The following is a 22947-nucleotide window of genomic DNA, read 5'->3' as shown; positions in this document are numbered from 1 at the left end:
TCTAGTTGTGGGTTAGGTGTGTTATTACTTAGAGTCCAAACTGTACTACTGCAAACCAGTTGTTGTCAAACACATACGGTCAGAGTGGGATCGTGGTGTCTTTTACCACCGCTTCCCAAATTACCTTGGTTAAGAATGGTGCGCCGCTGTCAACAGGCAAGAGTGATTTCAGACTCTGCAATAGCTGTCATCTTTTAAATTGTAAGACTCTTCTACTGTTGTTACTTCGTTAGTAATGTAGGTAATTTCATGCAAGGTTGTTGAAATAGTTGTGCTGCCCTAAAAAACTAAACGTATTTTTGTACTCCAGTGTCATGATAAGTAGGCAACTTGTCCTTCTGGCCCTCCTCTTATCTTGGCCAGATTGCTACTGGAAGGGGTTTCTTCTCACTTTGCATTCATGAACCTCTTTTGATTTGCTCGTTGCATAAGCATGCATGTTTAATACTGATATAGAAACTTTATTTCAAAGAGCTGAAGCCTAGAGAGAAGCAGTAAGTGTCTCAAACTGATTACAATTCCTTTTTTAAGTAGATGGCTCTTTACATAATGCATTCAAGCGCAGCTAACACAATAGGGATGTGAGTTTTGAGAGGTATCCACAGATTTAGTGGAGAACAAAGGTGCTGAGAGCAGATCAGTTGATCCTGGTGAGAAGCAGCGTTTGCTGTGCTGTTGTTAAGGTCCTGCTGGAATTTTAGGACTCTGTTTTCCTATGTTGTTAACCTTGTGAAAAACTCCACTTTTGGTTGGGGCTGGAATTTTCCATGCTTGCTTTGCCCAGAGGTGATTTTTTTTTTTTTTTAAGCTTGAACAAATGCAGAGAACATTAGCCCTGTGCAGATTACAATAAAGAACAGATGTTATCTAATACACCTATTGCTATGATATCGAAACGTTATGTACAAGTGAAAAATCACACCACTTCTACTTGAGCAAGGTTTGACTCTTCCTTTTATTGCTTGGCATAGCCACAATTGTCTCCTCTGTTTGTGAGGTTTTGACAAATTGCAGTGTGTCCATGTTGAAGGAAGCTTTCTGCAAGAAGGTGGGTCTTGCAGGACAGTCTGAGGAAGAGTTCAGTTCAGGTTCGCTCTGTCATTCTATGGCAAGGACTTCCACCACCTTCTGCTCTCTGAATGTGGTCTCTCCTGCTGTTCCCAGGTTTTCATCCCCTTCCTTGCCCATGGATGCTAGGATGAGGGAGGAGGGGATGACCTCTTGCTTGGTGGGAGATGAAGGGTGCCCTCTCAGAGGTGAGGTAGTGTCAGTATTGCTGCCTAGATCTGTGTTGTAGAAATAGATCCAGTTGTAGAGGAGTTTACTGCCCTTCTCACTCTCGTGGTGTAATGTGCAGTGGTCTTCCTTCTCTGACCTTACAGAAGCCTGTATTGAAAAGAGATTTTTTTTTTTCAGCTGTGTGCTGTCTCAAAAATAAAAAGTAGCGGGAAGGGGAACCAAAATGACAAATGCAACTTTCTGGGATTTAAAATCTGTGCGTACATAGTCACGTCAGCATAGTAGTGCTACCTTTTTCATTATGTCCTGACCACCCCGCCCCCCCCCCCTTCACAGACAAGATAGGGTTTGGATGTGTTTTTTACTGTTGTATTAGGTTCTTGCACAAGAATAAAAGGCTGGAACTGTGTGCAGCAGAAATGTTTGCTCTGTTTATGGGATCAGTCTGTTGCATTTGTAAAGCGCTTTTGGAAAGCGGTTGAAGTGCACAGGTGGAAGCTGAGAGGAATAAAGATGCTGAGAGCTGCACTTGGGCAACTACATCAGATCAGTTTCTTCCACAAAGAAATGGCTGCTTCTACTACTTAACTGTGGATTTATGTTAAGATGAAAGAGTTGCCACTCAGAGTTGTCTTAAAACTCTTCTCCAGTTCCTTTTATGCTGTCATATGTCTTAAATTTTTGTAGCTACTGACAGTGAGATGAGGAGAATTGATACTGATGATTCAGATACACGCACAAAAATAGTATTCTGGGGAACGTTAGCTCTTACTGTACAGAACAGTGCGAGTGCGGTACCTTCTTAGTACTCTTTCTCTTGTTCTTTAATGTTAATTGTTCTTATGTCTACAAACATTTTGTTCCTGTTCACCCTTTGGGCAAGTAGATAATAGTCTAATGTGCTGGAAAGTATCTGCAGTTTAATCACTTATTCATGTCTTCATCAAATCACGAGCTGGCTTTTGTTTCATTGGTTTATGGATTTTTCTTTATCATGTTTATCATAAAACTTCTACCACTGCATTATTAAACAGCAAAACTCTGTAGTAATGTTTTGGTGGTTAAAAGCTATCAAATGTCGATGCTGCTTTTCTGACATCTTTGTGTTTGTCTAATTTTGGAGGCAACAGCTTATGCAAGAGCTTTTCTTGTCCTTTATTCGTGTGAAATGTTCTAGCAAGATATCAATTTGAATGCTATTGTAATGAGCCAGTTCGTTAGCATTGCATTACTGCCTGGTATCAAAATGCTGGAAATCTGTGACTGGGATGGCTGTTATTGGTAAATCATGCTCCCAGAGCATCAGTGGCAGCTTCAAGCAAACAACTCTTATATTTTCTTAGATTTTTTTTTTTTTCCCAAAAAATTACCTTCATATTTGCAACTTGGAAATAACGTTTTTGGTCATTAAGATATTTTTTGCATTAACTCATTTCTTACGTCCCCCTGGTATATGACTCCCCAGAATTGCAGGTTGTGCATCTTTCCATTTATCTGTTTGTGGACTGTCTTTGTTACTGCAATATGTAAGTTTTTATTTTCTTTTTTACTTGGAAGCTCAGACATTGTGAGTGGTTTTTTTTTCTTTGAAGACCATAGTGGTAGTATTCACTTAAGTCATGGCTCATCACAAAGGATATTCTGCCTGCAAATTTGCTGACGTGCTTAGACCCTTCTACAGTATGTTACAATAGATAATGGCCAAGTTATCTTAAGATTCATAGTGTAGATAGAAATGCTGTATTGTACCTGGTGAACGCCGTTAGACATGCTTACTTGCCTTACGTTATCGTCTTTAGCATCCCTGTTCGTGTTTGTAACACCAGCACTTACACAGATATACTGAAAATGCCCAAGCTTATATATTTATATGCATCAGAGAGCATTTTTGCATAACTGCTGCTAAAAGTCTTGTGTTCATATTATCTAGAATAAATTGTTCAGTTGGAAGGGACCTACAAGGATCACGTATTGATGATCATTTGAAGTGTTCTAAGGTGACACAGGACTGTTGTCCGATCAATTTGTATACTAAAAGATGGGGAATCTCTCACTGCCTTGCTCTTTTAAAGGCTTCCTGAGTCCCGAATGTGTCATCTGATCCTTAGCACCTGTAAAATCTTTTTTTTTTTCTTTGATTTTAACTTTGCAGACTGGTTGCATTTCTATGACAACTGTTGGTTTCAGGCTTCTTGTGCATGTCGTTGCAAATCCATCTTGCATTCTTCATTTGCTTCTGATGTGTCAGTCTATGCTGCGCCTTCAGCACCGTTTCTGTATCTGGAACCTCTTCTGAACTGATCTGCAAGACTGCTTCCCTTTCTCCATCAAAAGCTTTTCAAAGGGCCATTGCTGCCCTGACACCTGCAGGAACCATTTTTCCAGTTGTGCCAAGGCTGTACTATATTTTTTACCTTTTTTTCTTTAAACACAGCACTTCACACTTATTAGCATGTTAGTTTTTAAAACAAAGTGTTACTTGATCGCTCCTAATCACACTACTTCTTGTGTAGTTTGTCGTGCGAACAGCGAAGTCCCCATGAGCCTCAAGTTGTCTCTTGTTTGGAAAATACCTAGTTTGCTGTAGAAACTTAAAGAATAAAATATATGCTAAGAAAGTGACATGGGAGGGGTTTTGGCCTTCTGCCCGTATCTTAAAGTAATTATCCAGTGGCATTTGGACTGTCACATTTTTAGACTGAGTTTCTTGGTGAATTTGATCCTGCCACAGCTGCGATTGGCTTAAACCCTACTGTAAATGAGTAGGGTAGTGTATCATATCAGCATCGGGCCTGGATTAACCGTCTTGCCCAAGCTGTTGGATTGCTGATTGCCTGGATCATATTCCTTTGGGTTACGTCCCTGACTTCCAGCTCCATCCATAACCGCCTGGTTTGTCTGCGTAAGTGTATTATTTCCTTTTCTTGTTTGGGGTTGATCGTTTCTCCCCAAATTGCAAAGTGTGGCTTTTGTGGGAGGAGAGGGGGAAGATAAGTGACTTGTGAGTGTAAAAAGTATTCATTTAAGATTGTTCTTAATACGTAGAAAAGAATGTGAGTTCTTTTTAAGAAATCTGGATTCGTAGCTTTTCAGCAAATTTCAACTGCATTAGAGAATTGGAAATGGGAATTGTTGGAGGAAGGGATTTTTCGGAGACATTTCAAAACTTGCTTGGCTGAATGGCTTATTGACGAGGGTTTAGGTGAAGTCTTTGCAATTTTTTACCAGCCTCTACCCTTATGTCTCAGTTGGGCTTCTGTACGACTGTAGTAATATCTCTGTAAAAGCAAGGAAATCCAGTCCATGTGTTTTTTCTAGCCATGAAAAGCAGAAATATTTTTTCCTGAAACCCTTGTACCTTCTTCGGACCATGCGTGTGTGTCTGCCTACATCTGTATGTGTCTGCATGCTTTTTTGATGAAGAATTTCAAACTGAAATACACCTCAGCAACTCTATGAGGCCTTCCAAATGATCGTATCTCTTAAATACCTACTATGCTGCCTGAAGAGTTGCTGCAAATATCTGGAAGTCATGGCTCACGCTGTTTTTGTTACCCTTGTTTTTTGGCATGTAAAAGCACTTGTTCTTAAGCAATCTTAGCTTATAATATTATCTTGCTGGTGCAGCTGAAAAGATACTGGCAAACAAGGTGGGGTATTAATTTTCTGTTCCATAAGTGCATTGATTTGGGTGACATCTCTGCTTTTTGTACTTTGCTCAGTTTTGTCCAGTTGATCAGGAGCACCTTGCTTCCACAAGTGAGAATGCTGTCCTGGAGCTCTGAGCTAGCACTGAGTTTTCATAGCTTTTACAGAAGATGCTGAACATTAAACCTGGTCTCCGCTTGCTAGTCACGCTAGTAAAGTTATAACTGTTTTGAGAGAGAGAACATAGCAGTTGATCTGAGAACAGTGGAATAGATTGAACAGTACGGTGCTTATTTTGCTTTCCTGCCCATAAGATAAATGTAAGTGCGATGAGGGCACTACTGTGAGAGCTCCGTAATGTTACTTCCACATAGATAAGTCAATAATGTATTTGATTTTAGTTACATGAGGTAGCATACTGTTATGGATGCCTATGTTTTCAGGATCTATATTGTTCAGGTAACCATTTTTGGCAGAATTACCCACAGACATGAAAATGAGGCATGTGGCACCAGTGTTGCATTTTTAATTTTAGACAGCTGCTTCATGTTTTGAATTTCATTGCACAGGCTAAAAAGATACATCACCCTTCAGCGAGGCAGCCATGGGGAAGTAGGATGTACGGAAGAATTATGGTATTTGTTCAAGTCTGCATCAGTCTTGAAGGAAGGGTTTCAGTTAATGGCTACTTATCAGTTCTCTGAGGTAGTAGTGTGTTTGCTGCAGATCATCAAAGGTGTTTTTAATTACCAGGCAATCTTAACCTCTTTTGTCTTTCAGATTTATCTCCTCTTCAGAGGACCTTATTCTTGTTCCAATACTTAGATTATAGCAGAACATTAGTTGTTCACTTGTTTTGTAAAATACCTGTTAATACTAAGTTATTGAAATAAATTGCTTTCCATAACATAATGAGGTACTTCTCTATAACTTTGTAACTTCTTGGCATTTTACATTAGCTTGTCCCATCTTTTTTCTTCTGTGTTCTGCTCACACCACACTATAGCGAAAAGGAGGGAAATACCTTTTTGCTCCTTAGTAGGTGAAGCTGAGAGCTTTGCTACAAGCACTGTCTCTTGCTGCTGCTTTTCTCATGTTCCCTGTCTTTCCTCTCTGCCCCTTTCCCCCAAAGCACTCTCTTGCCCATTGCTGTGTCCATGAAATTCCTGGGTAGAGGGAAGTACGAAGATTTTTGCTCAATATATTTGACCCTGCCTATTCCACTGTAAATCTAAGCTTGTGCTGTGGTGTGGGATCACCTGCTTGGGCAGGGGGCACGCTAAGGAACGATTTTGAAGTTTCACACTCGCATCGAATAAATGTTAAATCACACAAGCATACTGTTGTTGTGCAGAACATCTAGCACTCATGTCTGAGGGCATACTGGAACCTTATCTTCAAAGGCTATCTTCTAAAAATACAATGCGTTAAGATTGCATTTTGCTTTTATTTGCACACATGAAAGTAATGTAGTAAGAAGGTGTTAAGGCACCTCTTGAATGTGTGACTCAGTCAAAGATAGGCTCGTAGAGCTATTTCATGAAAAACTAAACTCGTGGAATGTAAAAACTTGGCTCGTCTGCAAAATACACTAATGCTTCTGGTGCTTCAGAAGAAATACGTCCCAGCATTTATCAATATATGCCAGGTTGGTAGCCACTGACCTCACCCCCTTTTTCTGGGGGTTGAAATTGCGAGATTAAATACAGGGTTTCTGTAGAGGGGGCTTCTAAAGGAAGGCTCCCGAATTACCATGCAATTACGCACCAGCAGTGTGTAACATTATTCAAAATCCTAAACAAGTGGCCCAGCTTTCAAAAGTGCTGAACAGTCAGAAGCGCCTATTGAGCGCAGTGGCAGCTGAGGGGTGACTCAGCATTTCTGAAGATCATTCCACTGAAATAAGGATTTATCTGCTTGATCTTTGTCTTCTGAAAGTCAGCAAGCAAAATTCTCATTCATGGTTTTAGGGGCGTAGAAGATAGAACTGCATGTCTAATTTTAAGCATCTCTTTATTTAAAGCTCTTTTGGCTAATAGCTTTAGCTAGTCACTTATTTGTGATTATTTATGCATATCTATCTGGGATGCTGCTTTATATTTAAGGAAAATGATGTTCTATTCTGTTTTAGCTGGCAGGCTTTTACAGATTTATGCGAGTGCGGGTTGCCATGGAGAATGACTGGCAGGTTAAGCTTGACTTTTAAAAGAGGCTTATTGAGTTGAAGTGCAAAAAAACCCTAGCATTGAGGGAGAAACTTTAATAGCTAGGTAAAACGATCTTACTCAAACCTTTAGGTAGTTGTTTTCCTTTGGGAGAAATTAGATCCAGAAGCATCCTTACAAAAGAAGAAAACTATTGAAAATTGAGTGGGGGGAGAAGGATTTGTGATGCATTTTTTTTCCAAGTATACTAAAGCATGCTGTATTCAAGATGAAATTGGAGAAAATATTAAATAGGGAAGAGTTTGTTTCCTTTTCTAGTTGTGCTGGATTTGTGTTACAATATTCCTTTTACAAGAAGGGAAACAGTGCATTCACACTGTAATTTGTGTGATGCGTTAACTTGCTAAATTAACATTCCACTCTTATTTTTGTGCAATGAACGCATTTGTTTCCAATAAATAGCTGCGGCTACTGTATCTCTAATAACATGGAAAATTCCAGTGCAGTAACAGGTCTTTGACTAGTTGTGTTCCTCAGATAATGTGAACAAACCTTTTTCCTTAACTATTGAAATTAAATAGACTATTTACATTGCTGAGAACAACATGTTCATTTCAGAAAGGCTTATATTTTAATCTTACTCAGAAAATGTAAATGTAGTAAAATCACTTACATGTATTTTCTGCCAGTGTCTTAGTCAGACCACGTAGTTGGTGGAATGCTGTTAGTGGGATGACTACCTGCAACCAGATGAAGAACCAAAGCAGCTTTTTGACAATGTTAGACTCCTTTTCTGTGAGTGTGCAAAACCTGCTGTCCTATGTTTCTGGATAAAGCAAGATAAAGTGTAGTAATTAGCTCATTCAGAATTGAGAAAATGAGGCCAGCTCTTCTAATTTGTGAATTAAAGGCAACTTCAAAAGGATGAGGTCTGCTGGCTTTGAGAAGAATGACTTCATGACTAGAAACCACTGCAGGTTCTTAACAAATGGAGTTGAAAAGCCAAATGTGTTAGGACGGACTTATTCCTTATCTTACATTTAGTGTAACTAAGGCAGTTCTGTTCGAGGCAATTTATAAGCACTTTTTTTAGTGACTTCAGTTGACTTGTCTTGATCCAGAAGAAGCTGGATCCAAGTGAGTAAAGACAAATGTGCCAGTTGGGATTTTCATATATAGAGATACACACAAAACTAATTTACATAAATGTGTATTAAGCTAATGACCAGATAAAATTTTTGCCTTTCTGATGAGCAAAGAGAAATAGAGTTAGTCTGAGGTCAGAACATAGCTGAACTATTTGAACAGGATTATTAAATAAAGATGACAGATGATTCTGGTGTGCATTCATGCTTCTTCACTATTCAAATTTTGTTTAAATCAATGCCCCTCGATTCCCAGTCAGTATTTTCACTTGGTTTCATCCTACCAGTATAAAACATAGGAAATTATGTCACCGTTCTCTTTTTCCTGATTCAGAGCCTGTTCATCTAATAATCCCTGCCTTTCTATATGTACATACTATGTGTACATGTATATAAACTATAATCTTTATTTAAATACTGTTACTAGGGGAAAAAAATAATCCTATCTCTAAAACTGTGCAAGCAGTGTCTTAAGCATGTTTTAGCTATCATGGGACAAGCAATGCAGTTTTTTCATGTGCTTTTAATATCCTGCACTTAGCTTGAAAATAAAAGAAGCAAAAAGCCACAGACTTCCTTAGAAACATGATCTGCAATTTGTTAAAAACAATTCTAATGTAGATATTTTTTCCTCCTAGGTTTTACCAAGAGACAGTACATCTAACACTTAACTTGGATCATCTCTTGTTCATCAGCTTGAAAATCATAACAGCCCCCAAAACTGACATTTGATCTGAAAGAAAAAGCTGTGACAAATGGACAATATGTCTATTACTAACACGCCAACAAGTAATGATGCTTGTCTGAGCATTGTTCACAGCTTGATGTGCCATCGACAAGGTGGAGAGAGTGAAACTTTTGCAAAACGCGCAATTGAAAGTTTAGTTAAAAAGCTAAAGGAGAAAAAAGATGAATTGGATTCTTTGATTACAGCTATAACCACAAATGGAGCTCATCCTAGCAAGTGTGTTACAATACAGAGAACGCTGGATGGGAGGCTTCAGGTTAGTACAAGTGAAAATCAGATGTTTTCCTCCTAGTGAAGCTGGAGCAAAAGTGAGTGACGCAGGATCCTAGAGTGTTGAGGAAGAGTAGCTCTTCTCTTGGTCCCCCTTTACCCCCATTTGTAGGCATGTTTTGTGGCTGGAGCTCTGGACTGCTGCAGTAGTTGATCATTTTTTTTCAAAAGGAGCTGAAGGCGTGGGATCAGCCGTTCTAAATGAGTGTGTGTGTGGCAGTAAAAAGCAGGGTCACGTAACAAATTCGGCTGTTTATCCTGGTGTTTTCACTACAAGCTTCTGTTAGCTTTGTGTTGGTCAGCAGTGTGAAGAAAGACCTATGATCCCTTGCTAAGGTACTCCAAGGAGTCTGCACTGAGGATTTATGTTAGCCTTATATCGTCAGTACTCAGTACCTGTATAGCTTGGGTTGCGATTTCCTTGTTCCAGGACAGATGTCATGTTTGCTGGCTAGCTTTCTGTCTACCCTAGAAGCAATTTTTTTTTTTTTTCAGTATAATGGATTGGCATTCTTCTACTTGTAAATTCCTTATAGTGTAGCTTAGTGCCTCGTTCCTCTTCGTCTGGGGCAAAGCTCCTTCATCATCCATGGTGGGGAAGGTGACCATACATACTACATTAAGCACAAATTCTGCTTCTGCCATTTTGTATCCAGTTTTTTTCATAAGAATCACAGTGTTGACTTAACTGTAGCAAAACCCTAATAGAAATTTATTTCTGTTGAGTACAGAACCTTGGGTAAACTGTACACCACCCTTTTTTCATATTTTGATGATGGAGAGAGGTTTTGTTGTTTGTCCTCTTCCAGCTTTGCTCCTCACTAAGTGAAGCGAAATGTCTTGCTACTTTCCCAATCAACTTTTGTGTCTAACTTTTTAGGTGGCTGGTCGCAAGGGATTCCCTCATGTGATTTACGCTCGTCTTTGGAGGTGGCCCGATCTTCATAAAAATGAACTCAAGCATGTTAAATATTGTCAGTATGCTTTTGACTTAAAATGTGACAGTGTCTGTGTAAATCCTTACCATTATGAGCGTGTAGTATCGCCTGGCATCGGTAAGTAGACTCTTGATTTAAAGTGGAACAGTAGGAATAAAATGTAAATGTTTTCCTTTTGTGTGTAGAAAATACAGGCCTAAATTAGAAACATTAACTTTAAATGATCTAATTATAAATTACTCTTACATGCTCTTGACCATCTTCTTAATGGAATTATTCTTTTACCTTTATTCCAAATGTGAAAGAACAGTTTGTGGCTTTTGTTTAAGTCTTTCTGTTGGCTTTGCACATAGTTCTTACAGTTAATGTGCATCCTAGGAATAACTTAGCATTGAGACTTGTGTTGTGGTGGAGGGGGTATAATATGTAGAGTCCGTACTATTAATTTGTAAAGGCTTATAAACTTATTGCTCAAACATTGTTGAAGATATCTCTGTATATAATCTTCCACACCCCCTTTTCTTTTTCTTCTTTTTAAAGATCTCTCAGGACTGACACTACAGAGTTCTGGTAAGTAGTTCTGTTTACTGTTGCATTTCTACAGGCACAAACTGTGTTAAACTCTTCAGTATGTACAGTTTATTTCTGTACATCTCTTTGGGAGGGAGTATAGAGAGCAGATGGAAACGCATTTGTCTCTCTGGTTTTGGAACACCAACTAAGTAGCATATGAGAGGCAAGTATTGATAAATTCTTTAAATTGAGGCTTCAGCTCAGCTTGTAGATATGTTCTGTTTTCATTGCCTGCCACTTATAAATGCAACAAAAAAGAGAAACAAAAACCTCACTGTTGAATGCTGCTAATTAAAAAAAAACCCAACCAAAGACCCAAAATCATGTGCACCTGTGATATACTAATTAATTGAATTGGGAATAATAGATGCTTATGATTTAATAAGGAATTTAACAAGAAAATAATAGAAACTCTGTAATTAATATGCAATTGAATGAAGCAGTCTAATAGTCTTGCTGTCCCTGAAACTTGAGAGAAATTGGACATTAAATGTCCAATGAACATTATTCAGAAATCTGAGATTGTGCAGCTGATAATTGCTTTATTTCAAAACTGATTTTTTTTCCTTCCACAAGAAATTCATAGAGGAGGAAATTTAAGGGTAATCTAATGATTTTAGTACTTTATTAGAAGTATTCAAGCAAAAATTACTTAAAATAAACCCAAACAGCCCAACAAATTGTTATCTTCCCAAGCTTTAACTTGTGTGCTCATCTCTGCTAATTTGCGTTGTTACCTGTGTCTTCTGAAAAATGATCCTTTTGTACAGAATCAAAGCTTACTAGCCAGCAGTTAAATAAATAATAGGTGTTTCCTTGTTGTGCTACTGTTTTTTCAGCAGGAAACAAAATTACTGTCAGGGTTTAATATATTTAAGGCTGCTTTAAAAATGAGCATGGGAGCTAACATAGTGTAAGAGTTTTACTTGAATATGCTCAGCAGGATATATAGAAATAAATTCTTGTAGTGGTGATGGTAGTAATTTCCTTATGCAGTATGTGGAATATTCTGAATTAGTGGGCTATGTTGTTAACTATAGAGTAGTGTTATATTGTCTTTGTGAATTTGATGTTTCTAGTCAATTTGGATGGGAGTTGCTTAAAATTACTTAAGGGATGCATGAAGTTTATGTGCTCTGTTCATGAATTACATTTTTTGTAGGAGCTTTATGTATGTTCTTACTTGTATAGTAGGAATTGGTTTGTTAGCTAAGTTCATTAACGTATACTTAGGTGCTTGAGAAAAAGCACGTTTTTCCCTTTTATTAACCGTGTCCAATCACACAATGATGGACTAGAAAACAAAGTGCTGTTGGAGTCTACTACTGTGGGACTAAACTGCTTGTTTGATAGCAGCAAGCAAAATAGACAGTCTGCCTTTCCATCCAGTTGTGCTTCAAAATTTCCTGCTGCTGGCATGAAGTGTTTATTTGTAATTTAGAGGAGTGCTTTAGCAACGTTTATATAGGTTAAATCCTCCCCCGAGTAGTTTTAATAGCATTGTTATTGCTTGAAAGTAGCAGAGCAGTTTGTAGTTAAATCCTGAAAATAGATGTGCTTTGCATGTTTAACCGTTTGCTTCTTCACAGCTCCATCAAGCATGTTGGTGAAAGACGAATACGTTCATGACTACGAGGGGCAGCCGTCATTGTCTTCTGCCGAAGGCCATTCAGTCCAAACCATCCAACACCCACCAAGTAACAGGGCATCTACAGAACCTTATAGCACCCCAGCCATGTTAGCTCCTACTGAGGCTAGCACTACCAGCACCACTAATTTTCCCAACATTCCTGTGGCTTCAACAAGTAAGATCATCGAGATTATATGAAATATGTTCATGTAATAAATACTAAACTATGAAAATGCGAAAGCTCAAAGATGATAACTGATTTTTGCCTAAGTAGGTCTTGCATTGGAAATGTGCTGCTGCCACACTACACTGGTAAAGTGTGTGGCAGTATATGATCTAGGCAGTCTCCTAAGTGTTAACATACGGTTTTAACTTGCAGCGTAATTCGAGTAACTTTTCCTGGTGACCGAGTCTTTTTTCAGTGAGACTGACACTACATGAGTGTTACAAGACTGTTTTGGATATGCCAGAGGTTCAGTGATATAATCTTAAAACAGTTGACCACTGACAGAACATTATGGCTATTATTGGACTACTTGTTGTAGGAATGGAATAATTTTTATTATTTGATTACAGCAAGCGGGACAACAAACATATACTATAAGGTGGCAGTATTGAGAGGTTTCCAGATGATTCTTTAGTGTTCCACAGCTCACAAAATGAGTCTTTCAGTTTTAACCTGATTATTTTTATAGTGGCCCACTGTACTACCAAAGTGACAGCCTTAATTCATATTTTCATGAATCTGTTGGGGCGCTGTGTTGAGGTTTTTCTTACTTTTCTGTGTGTATTTGGTACAAGTGGAAGAGTCTGGTGTACCAACATCAAACTTCACACTTCAGCAGGACAGTGAAGCGTTCGCATGTTATGTATGCAACGTCCTGCAGCACTAACATAGGGAGACCATGAAGTTTGGAGTGGTTTTGCATACTTTTCATCACTTTAATGTCAAAGAGGTGTGAATGTAATGGATTTCATGTTATCACATTTGAATTATGGTGGCATGGTGTTTTGATAATGTTCTTTAATTTTAACTGACAGCTTTTTTGTAAAACTAATGACGGTTTTGCCAAGCTGAGATACTATGTCTGTATTTTTCTCCAGCAGAGAAAAAAGGATAGGCAGTTTAATTGTATTGCCTTTGCACAACAGTTTATAGTCAGTAACTTTTTCTCATCAGTGCTCTAATTGTTGGAGCCAAATGGACAGGAAAAAAACCTCATTTTTAGGTTTTAGTTCAAGTTTTCAATGTGTTAAATTCTATTAGCCACACCAGTTTGAGAGTGCAAGTGTACTTGTGAAACTGCTGATCAGTTTAGTGTTAATGGCTGAGCTGAAGCCTTTAAAAATCAAATTCTATTAACCTGTTCTGAAATATCTGTAGTTTTACTTTACAGCTTAGACAATTATTGAACTATTTATTTGGGATAAAAAAAGCCCCAGCAGCTTTCTCAGAAAGGAGTCCAGTGATGTGTGCAGCTCTATTCCAGCACTATTCTTAAAAATAAAATACTGTTCAGTATGTTTTGGAGGAACATAAATTGAAGCAAGTGTCCTCCTTAGGAACAGTAGTTGTAACATGCTGAAAATAAGCAACTTATTGGACCTGTTGTTGGCCTCTTTGGATTCATACCAAATCTACTCCAGCTATGCTATATTCAGTAAAACCTGGGACATCTCTTCTTCTTTCCTTTGAAACTGAAAAATGAGATGTGAACAAAGATGCAGTTGATAAACAGAGTTCTCTGCATACTTCTACTCCTAAAATATTAAGGGTGTCAGAGTCAAAATTAACTGATGCAGAGCATCTTGCTTCAGGTTTCCTAAGACACTCTGGTGGGTGGAAAAAAAAAATCCTGAAACCAAACGCGTAGGAACTGTGTATTGCAGTGCCCTTAGTTGGGTGTATTTTCCTACCCAGTAGTGCTGAGCTCTTCTTAATTAAAATCTTGGAACGTTCATGAATAGGTAGTGTGTTCTTTTACCAGGTCAACCTACCAGTATATTGACAGGTAGCCATAGTGATGGACTCTTACAGATTGCTTCAGGGCCTCAGCCAGGAACTCAGCAGAATGGGTTTACAGCTCAGCCAGCTACTTACCATCACAGTGAGTATATACATACGTGCACTCTTCTTAGTTTTCTAAAACCAGTTTCCAAATGTTCAGGAGAAATAGAGGATTAGAAGTGAGATGCGGAGAAACTCCCTTAAAAACCAACCGCTCCTTTCTTTTTCTAGATAGTACTACAACTTGGACTGGAAGTCGGACGGCAGCCTACACACCTACCATACCTCACCACCAGAATGGCCATCTTCAGCATCACCCACCTATGCATCCTGGACATTACTGTAAGTAGTGCAGATTTTCAAATCGCTTACCTTGGTTTTAATTCCATTGAATGCTGGGGGCTTATTTGTGATTATTCTTTCCCCAAAATCCTTTTTTTTGGTTATAGAGCTACCATTACTGTGTTCAGTATATTCTGACAGTTAAATACAAGAGCTTGATAGACTTTGCTCCATTAAAGCAGCAGAAATTACAAATTCAGATAGCTGTAGTGATACCTTCTATATTACAGATGTCTTATTATACCTAACAAATGAGCATTTCCTTTCTAAACCTCTGTTTCTAAAGCTTTGCAATCTTGTAGTAAATATTTCCTTTGCAGAAAAGGAAGCTGATTCAAAAAGTGTTGTTTGGATATTTTTCTTTCAAAACTTGGAAGTTTATGGCTGGTTTTGTTTTCTAGAAATTTTGAAGTCGTGTCTTAACAATGTAACAGTCCACATTAAACTTTGAAAGATGTGTGTCCATGTACACTAGCCAGTTTAGAAGAACTTTTGAAAAGTACTTGCTAATAAAGTGGTTTTGCCACAGCCTGATTCATGAGTACATTTGGCACACAAACTTAAAAATCTTTTTCATCTACAAAATAGGACCACAACCTCCTGTTTTAAGGTATATGGGATGGGAAGGAAAAAAAAAAGTGATCAAACTTATAGTGTGTCTAGCACAGTATATGCATTAGAAGAGTATAGTGCAAAAAACCCCCACCCAAATCAACATTTTTCTAAATTTTGTGGCAAAAAGCTAGAACAATTCTTTATTTCCTAATATAGTACTTGACCAGATCACCTGTTTGCAGCAGTTGTAGTTAGTGGAGGGGAGAATATACTGTGTGTTGATGTTAGAATGACTTTTCAGCTTGTCTCTATCAAGAAAATTGCGGTTTAGATACGGTTATTAAGTTTTATTATTTTATTCTGTTAGGATCTCACTTCATTTATCATCTTATTGGTTAGAAATACCAGGATGTAAAAACTTCAGTGGTGCTGTAGATACTCTATAAATGTTTCTCAGTGCATATATCTTTCCATAATTAATATTTGTAACTGGCTGGTGATACCACACAGAGCTTTTCTTGGCTGCTGCCATTTCTCACTTCAGCAAGTCACATGTTTTGACACCTACCAACGTTGTGCCTATTTTGACATCTCGTTGCAAAAGCTGCTGTTACTTATAATATTGTGTTTAAGTCTTTCCTTCTTGTTCTCTGCTGCCTGTTAGGAGCCTAGTTAGTTTATAAAAGTGGAGAAAATAAACTGACTGTCACCGAGACTGTATTCAGTATTGTTTTTCTTTAGAAAATGGGTTCTCTAGGGCTTTTTTCCACGTTCAGGGAGCATTTCTAATGGTCAAGTCCACAGCATGCTGGGCAACTTGTTCTGTGATTGATGAAACTAATGAAGTGTCGTTTCTGACAGATTTATATCACATGCCTCTATACAAGGATTCTCTCCTTGCCTGACTTTGGGGCAGATGTGAAGCCCAAGTCCTATTTCTGTTGCATCTCCATGCTACATCTGGTTTCTGCTTTTTCCTGGAGCTGAGTCTGGCTTGAACAGCATGGAGCCTTTCCTCCTGGGACACTAATGGAGCTTTGTGCTCTACTCAACTTCTGAATTTTTAGGAAACCTCTAAGAGTATAATTCTTCTGTGGGCATTTTCCTCCCCTGTCAGATTTGGCCAATTGATCCAGAAATTACTGGAGTTTATAGCATCTGACATCCTCACAAGTCTTTTTTTCATAGGAAAACAAATTAAGAAAGAAGACCTTATTTTGACTGGTGTAAAACAAATTGCATGTTTTCTTTTAAAGGGCCGGTTCACAATGAACTTGCATTCCAGCCTCCTATATCAAATCATCCTGGTGAGTAAAATCCAACATGTAATGCTAAGTATTGTGGAAGCCAATGACTTTCTGGTTTGAGTCTGATTTTTTTTTTTTTTTTTTTTTTTTTTTAAATTGAGTGCTCTGCAATTTGTGAAAGATACCTTCAAAAGGGGAGGAAAGAAGGAGAGGAAACATTTTGTGATAAGTCGTCTTTGGAATTCAGACCTCTTTTTTGAAATAGTGATGTACTCTGTAAACTGAATTTAACCAGGGTGCCCAGGTCAAAAATTGCAACCCTCAAACCCACACTGAGCTGGTTCCTACCCTGGACGTGTCTGAACTCTGAATGTCCTTGATCTTAAACTTTACAGGGTGCCTGAAGTTGTAGTTGTGGTACAAGCTAGCACTATTGCAGGTGTGTGGTGGTATTCTGTTTTTAACAACAGCAAGGCTGTTGCCGGCACAGGGAGAGCTGCATAGTTGAAAAGCCTAAAAGTTTAACTTGTTTATTCGTTGGCCAGTGACTAAATCAGTACCAGAAATAAAACTGTTGATAATTGCTGGCTGAACTTAACTGTAGCTAAGTTGTATTTCATATTATTTAGTATGTCTTTTTCACCCTCTTCAGTCCTTGAGACATGAGTGTTTATTTGAAGATAAAAAAACTGAAGTGAATTCCAGGCACCTTGGTTTATTCTTTTCTAATAAAACCAGAACAACGGTTTCTTAGAGATAAGTAGGTGTGCTGTTGGATGCCGCAGTTTGTAATGAATAAGTACCACTTAGGGCACTGCGAGAGCTCTCTTTCCTGTTGGCTTATCAGGCTGCTCTGTTTAGGTCCTGTCATGGTAGCTCTTCTCCTTCCCCTATTTTGAGTACACTGTAGTGCTGATTTTCTTTGCCCTACCCAGCAAGCTGCTGAAGTGCCAACTGTGTTACCCGTTTGTGGAAACGGGCCCTTATAGTCAGCAAGGGTGCCGAGTCCCTGAAATCCCTACAGACTTAAGCTTATGGCAACTTTAGGTTTTAATGTGTCTGAAGAGAGAAATTCGGTAACGCTGTAAGCACACACAACAAATTGTGCCCAGGGCTTGACAAGCCAGTTGCTCGCAGGTAGCGCACAAGCAGCAGATACACATGTACAAAATCACTTTGTGTGCGAGGTTTCCTCGCTTACTTGAGTGTTTGGGTTTTGGTAGCATCCTTTAGAGAGTCTGGGTTTCCCTTCCTCCCATGGTAGCTTCTTCCAAGTACCATCTTTCCTTTGTAGCCAGTTTTTCTTTTTAAAATACTACTAGTTCAAAGCCACCTCTTTGCTATTAAAACATGCCATTTTGTTCTGCTCCCGTGTTTAATACTTGTTTGTTTTATCCCATGCCTGACTTTCTTGTGTGCGGGTGAGAGAAGTATGTGATCTTTGATGTTTTTCCTCCATTGCCCTGCTTTCCAAATCCATCTTGCTTTGTGGGGAGGATAGAGAGAACTGATTTCACCTAGGAGGTAGTTCCTCTTATGTCTTAAGCCAGATCTGTTTGAGAGTTAATTTCTATCATCTTAGCCATGAATAGGTGTATATGTAATATTCGTTATGCTAGGGGAGGACAAAATCAAGCTATAGTCGTAAGATGCAGGAATGCAGATAGTGTACAAAATCTAACTGGAATTATAAACTCTGTAAGACTGGTATGATCTTAACTACAAAAACCCCTAGCATTGATGTGTGCCGAAATGAGAACAACAAGCCCATGTTCGTTGCAGTATGTAGTATTTTTCTGTGCTAGCAGACACGTCTTTGTCTATCTGAACTTGCTTATGTGAATGCACTGTTACTCTGAATGACAAATGCAGCCGCAGAAGGCTTAATTGATTGCCGGGAATGGGTTTATCGGGGGGGTGGGGGTTGTGCCTTTCAGTCAGTTAATTGTATATATTCTTTAGCTCCAGAATACTGGTGTTCAATCGCATATTTTGAAATGGACGTGCAAGTTGGGGAAACATTTAAGGTCCCTTCAAGCTGTCCAATTGTTACTGTTGATGGATATGTGGATCCTTCTGGAGGAGACCGTTTTTGCCTGGGCCAGCTTTCCAACGTGCATAGAACAGAAGCCATTGAGAGAGCAAGGTATTCTGCAGATCCCAAAAGCTCCAGCTGTCTGTGGTATTTGATAACACTTTGTTTTGCCTTCAGTGCGTGCCTCCCTTTTGAAATTACAAGTATGGTATGCTGCTTTTAACTGAATTAACTATAGCAGAGTATATCTTTCTAGGCCACTACTGTAATGCATTCAAAATGTGAACTGTGTGACAAAAGACCTTCACTGCTTTGCAATAGCACATTGCTTTTCATTGCTTTAAGAGGCTGTGCCTTCAAGGATAAAATTAGCAACTTGTGCCATTATGTATGCAAGCTGAATATTAGCTCTCCACACCACAGAGTGATGTGAGAATAACTGTGATTATCTAGGTTTGTCAGAGGAGCAAAGGAAGGTGGATAGCTAGTTGGATTTTCATTCATTCCCACCGTGCGTGTGCTAGGCTTTGATGTGGAAGCATAGAGAACCGAAGCAATCTTGCAGCTTTTTTTATTCTTTGAAACGAAAAGGAACAAAATGATACCATGTCTTCAGAAAATGTTGCAGTGTGACAATCAAAATGGTAGATTGCTATAACGTGATCCAAATGAACATACAGTTCTGCGTTAAAATGTGGCTTTGTATGTGTACTTGAGTGCCTTTCTGTACTAGAATACTTGGGGGATTTTACACTTCTGAACAGAACTGAATGTGTTTGGCATCCCAGCTCTGTATTGTCAGTGCATTAGTTGCTACTCAAATGTCATTGCTTCTACATTCTATGTTTCCCATAGATTTTTACATGGTATTACAGATGGTTTTTTACTTTGCAGATTTTCTGTAACTGTATACTAACTTATACGTAAGATAATAACTACAATTTCAAGTCCTTGTAAGAGTGGAGTGTAAATTAAGGCACCACAGATGACTGAGTGCTGGAGAATTGTTGATGGTGTATTTAGTAAAGGTCTGATTTATAGTATGTATGCACAGGTGCATTGGGACTGTTTTTCTTTTTAAGGTTGCACATAGGTAAAGGAGTGCAGTTGGAGTGCAAAGGAGAAGGTGACGTGTGGGTTAGATGCCTCAGCGACCACGCGGTCTTCGTTCAGAGCTACTACCTGGATCGAGAAGCAGGGCGCGCACCAGGGGATGCCGTTCACAAGATATACCCAAGTGCATACATAAAGGTTGGTTTGATGGGCCTGGATGAAACTTGTGGGGGAAATAGCATACATGTGCTTCTGGTAGATGTTAGGAAAGCTGAGAGACACTGAAATAAATGTAACTTTGCTTTTGATTATCCTTTAAAAAAAAATTTCCATTTGACAGGCCACTAAAGATGGCTTCTTAAAATGACTCTAAACTGAAAGCAACATCTACAAAAGTAACTAATTTTGTATTTTGTCAGAAACAATCTTGGTATCGGTTCTTTGTATTTTTACCCTAGCAGTTTTTTGTATTTCTAGCCTTACAGTTTTAAATTAACTGCTACTAAAATTTTTAGCATAGATTATCCATTTCTTTATTCTGTCTTCAAACAAGAAAAGTTGGGAAAGTATGTATAAATACAGTAGAAGAGTAAGGTGTGTGTTAATGTGTTATGAACATGAAGTGATCCAAATGTCGCAGAAAGTTGCATGGAAACAAAATCCTTTTCAGGAGATTCTTGCTTGGACATGCCTCTGCCAGGCCTGAAACTTTATGTAGGACAAGTCACACTTGTAAAAAAAAAAATCATTTGTGAATTAGAGATAAACTGCTTGAAGTTTGCAGTGGATTGTTTTTTTTTTTAATCCTCGGTTTTGCAGGCAGGTTGTGTAATGAAGGTGAGAGAAACCACACCGGCCTCTGTGTACCAGCTTTCTATTAGGAAAACAGAGTTCCTGTATATATTAATGCCAAGCCTGATCACAAAGATACAAAATGCCACCAACCTGAAACCTAGCTGCTGAAACTTCAGGCCTATCAATTATGGTATTTCTTTTAAATAGACTAACATTTCAGTAAAGTGGCAAAGAAGAATAAAGTCTGACAAAGTTATGCTTGGCTTCCATTTGTATTTGTATGCCTATTTTCTGGAAATCCTGAGATTTAACTAAAAAGTCAGGATTTCATTGGCTGGTGGTGTCCTTCAGACTTTGATCCTGCAGTTGGTTCTGCACAGGGTACTGCTTTAGCCTGCCCAGCTCAGCCAGGTTCTGGTATTGCCAGTGGTAATGTCCTATGAGAAGAGTCTCTAAGAATCACCTTTAATGGATTATTTCTGTTAGAAATTAAACTAGTCAGGGAAGGTTTGCTCTTACCACAGTGTATGGTGAAGCTGTGGAAGTTGCTCTGGGAGACCAGAGAGGTCCAGATTATTGGGGATGGAAGTCGAGGAATTCGTTCCTTCATTGATTTCAGTAAGTCCACATAGTTCGATATATGTTATTTTTTTTAAAGGTGTTTGATTTACGCCAATGTCATCGTCAGATGCAACAGCAGGCTGCCACTGCCCAAGCTGCTGCTGCTGCTCAAGCTGCCGCAGTAGCAGGAAACATCCCTGGCCCAGGATCAGTAGGTGGAATAGCCCCAGCCATTAGTAAGTACATTAACTGCTTGGTCTCCTTTTTTTCCCCTCATAAGAGCACCCATCCACCCACTGCCCCTGCGACAGTACAAATGAACTTGGAATCAGGTAGCAGGATTGGGGCGAGGTGGGGCTGGGATGGCATCGTGGTACGTCTGTATTCATTCACTTTGTACCTGCTCCACACACCAGTTTTCACTCTTTTTAAGTCTTCAGGGGATGTGGGATATAGGAGCAGCTGCTTCTTGTTGTACTGCAAGAAGTGTTGCAGTACAACAGAAAACGTGTTTTATACAAGGTCAAATAGTATAACTCTGTTGCTTTAAACAGGGATACTTTTGGCTGCTTAGACCCAAGTTTGAAAAACGATCTTTGAGATCTAAGCTTGTAAAAATGTTACTTAAAACAGTTGGGATTGCTGGGCCACAAAGTCCTTGAGTAGGTTTAGGGAAACTTAAGATTCTTGAGAGGAGGAAGAGGAGAGTGTCAGGTAGGCTAGAGTTTTCTTAGTTACTAAATTCTGGTACTTTTAAAAGTGTAAGTACTTACATGTCTCAGCCTGCTTTATGTGCCATAGTGTTTACTGGGTTCCTTCTATTGCCAAATGGCTCTTTCCAGCTATCCTATAAATTGCTGAAGGCATTTTGGGGGATGTATTTAACTTCTCTCTTAGCCATACTTGTGAGTCAAAGTTTGCCAGCTGTGTTCATCTTTTTATTTTATTAGATGTAAATAGTGTAATTTGTTAACCTGGCTTCCTGCAGGTGATCAGTCTTGAGTGCTTATGCTGAAAACGCAGCATTTGGCAAACCTCAAGAATAAGTATTTTTGACCATACTTCCTAAGTAAGGTTTACATGCGTTCTATCACATAAGACATTGGGTTTCATCATGTCCTCTTTATTATAAGGAGTTTTATATTTCAACACCCTTTCAAGATTGCAGAATTATGAAAAAAACTGTAGTGGAAGAAATGCAAAATAATTGGTGTGTTCACTATAGCATAGATCTAGCAATCTGGATTGGCCTTGGCGAGAGGAGAGAGGGAATTGTACATGAAGAGCGAGCCAAGCAAACAGGAATGGCTAAACAAACAGATGATAAAGGAGCATGTCTGTGAACACTTACTTGAAAACTCTCCCGTTTAGGTTTGTCAGCTGCTGCTGGAATTGGTGTAGATGACCTTCGCCGCTTATGCATACTCAGGATGAGTTTTGTAAAAGGTTGGGGACCCGATTACCCAAGACAGAGCATCAAAGAGACACCGTGCTGGATTGAAATTCACTTACACCGTGCCCTCCAGCTTTTAGATGAAGTACTTCATACCATGCCTATTGCAGACCCACAACCTTTAGACTGAGATCTCTCTGCTGCACTGCTGTGGGCCATTACATTGTGAGGATGGTGGATTGTAAAATACAATTCTGTTTATAACCTGAAGATATATTTTACTTTTGTTCTGCTTAATCTTCAAAAACCAGGTTTTAAAAATGTGTTTGCCGCCTTGCTCTTAGCAGAAAGAAACTGAACATGCAGAATTTGGATTTCAGTTATTTTCAGAACTTAACTGTCATAATACATGGCTCAGGGCTTAAAGTGGAAAGTAAACGCCTTATAGAGACTTTACAATATTGGGTTTGTTCCCTCTGAAACTTTCCTTCTCTATTATGGCATCTTGGTGATAAGCCTCACAGGAGCCTTTTGTATGCAGAATATATATTATATATATATTTATATCTGAAAATTCCTTCTAATAGTTGTAAACATTTACC

At 38.8% G+C, this 22947-nt stretch overlaps 1 protein-coding gene across 1 annotated transcript; it reads left to right on the top strand.

The window, feature by feature from the left end:
* Window positions 1-8952: 8952 nt before the first annotated feature.
* SMAD4 (SMAD family member 4) lies at window positions 8953-22535 on the top strand (the record flags this gene model as incomplete). The annotated part of the gene is made up of 11 exons (XM_082013509.1): window positions 8953-9201; window positions 10096-10270; window positions 10694-10723; window positions 12316-12531; window positions 14345-14464; window positions 14596-14706; window positions 16518-16568; window positions 18471-18654; window positions 19626-19794; window positions 21050-21188; window positions 22324-22535. The coding sequence occupies 11 exons, from the start codon at window positions 8953-8955 to the stop codon at window positions 22533-22535; spliced, it is 1656 nt and encodes a 551-aa protein (XP_081869635.1).
* Between the last annotated feature and the right edge of the window lie 412 nt (window positions 22536-22947).

The sequence above is a fragment of the Phaethon aethereus genome, assembly GCF_964289735.1.
Source record: "Phaethon aethereus genome assembly, chromosome: Z".
NCBI lineage: Eukaryota > Metazoa > Chordata > Aves > Phaethontiformes > Phaethontidae > Phaethon > Phaethon aethereus.
This window is presented reverse-complemented; position numbering and strand designations above follow the sequence as displayed.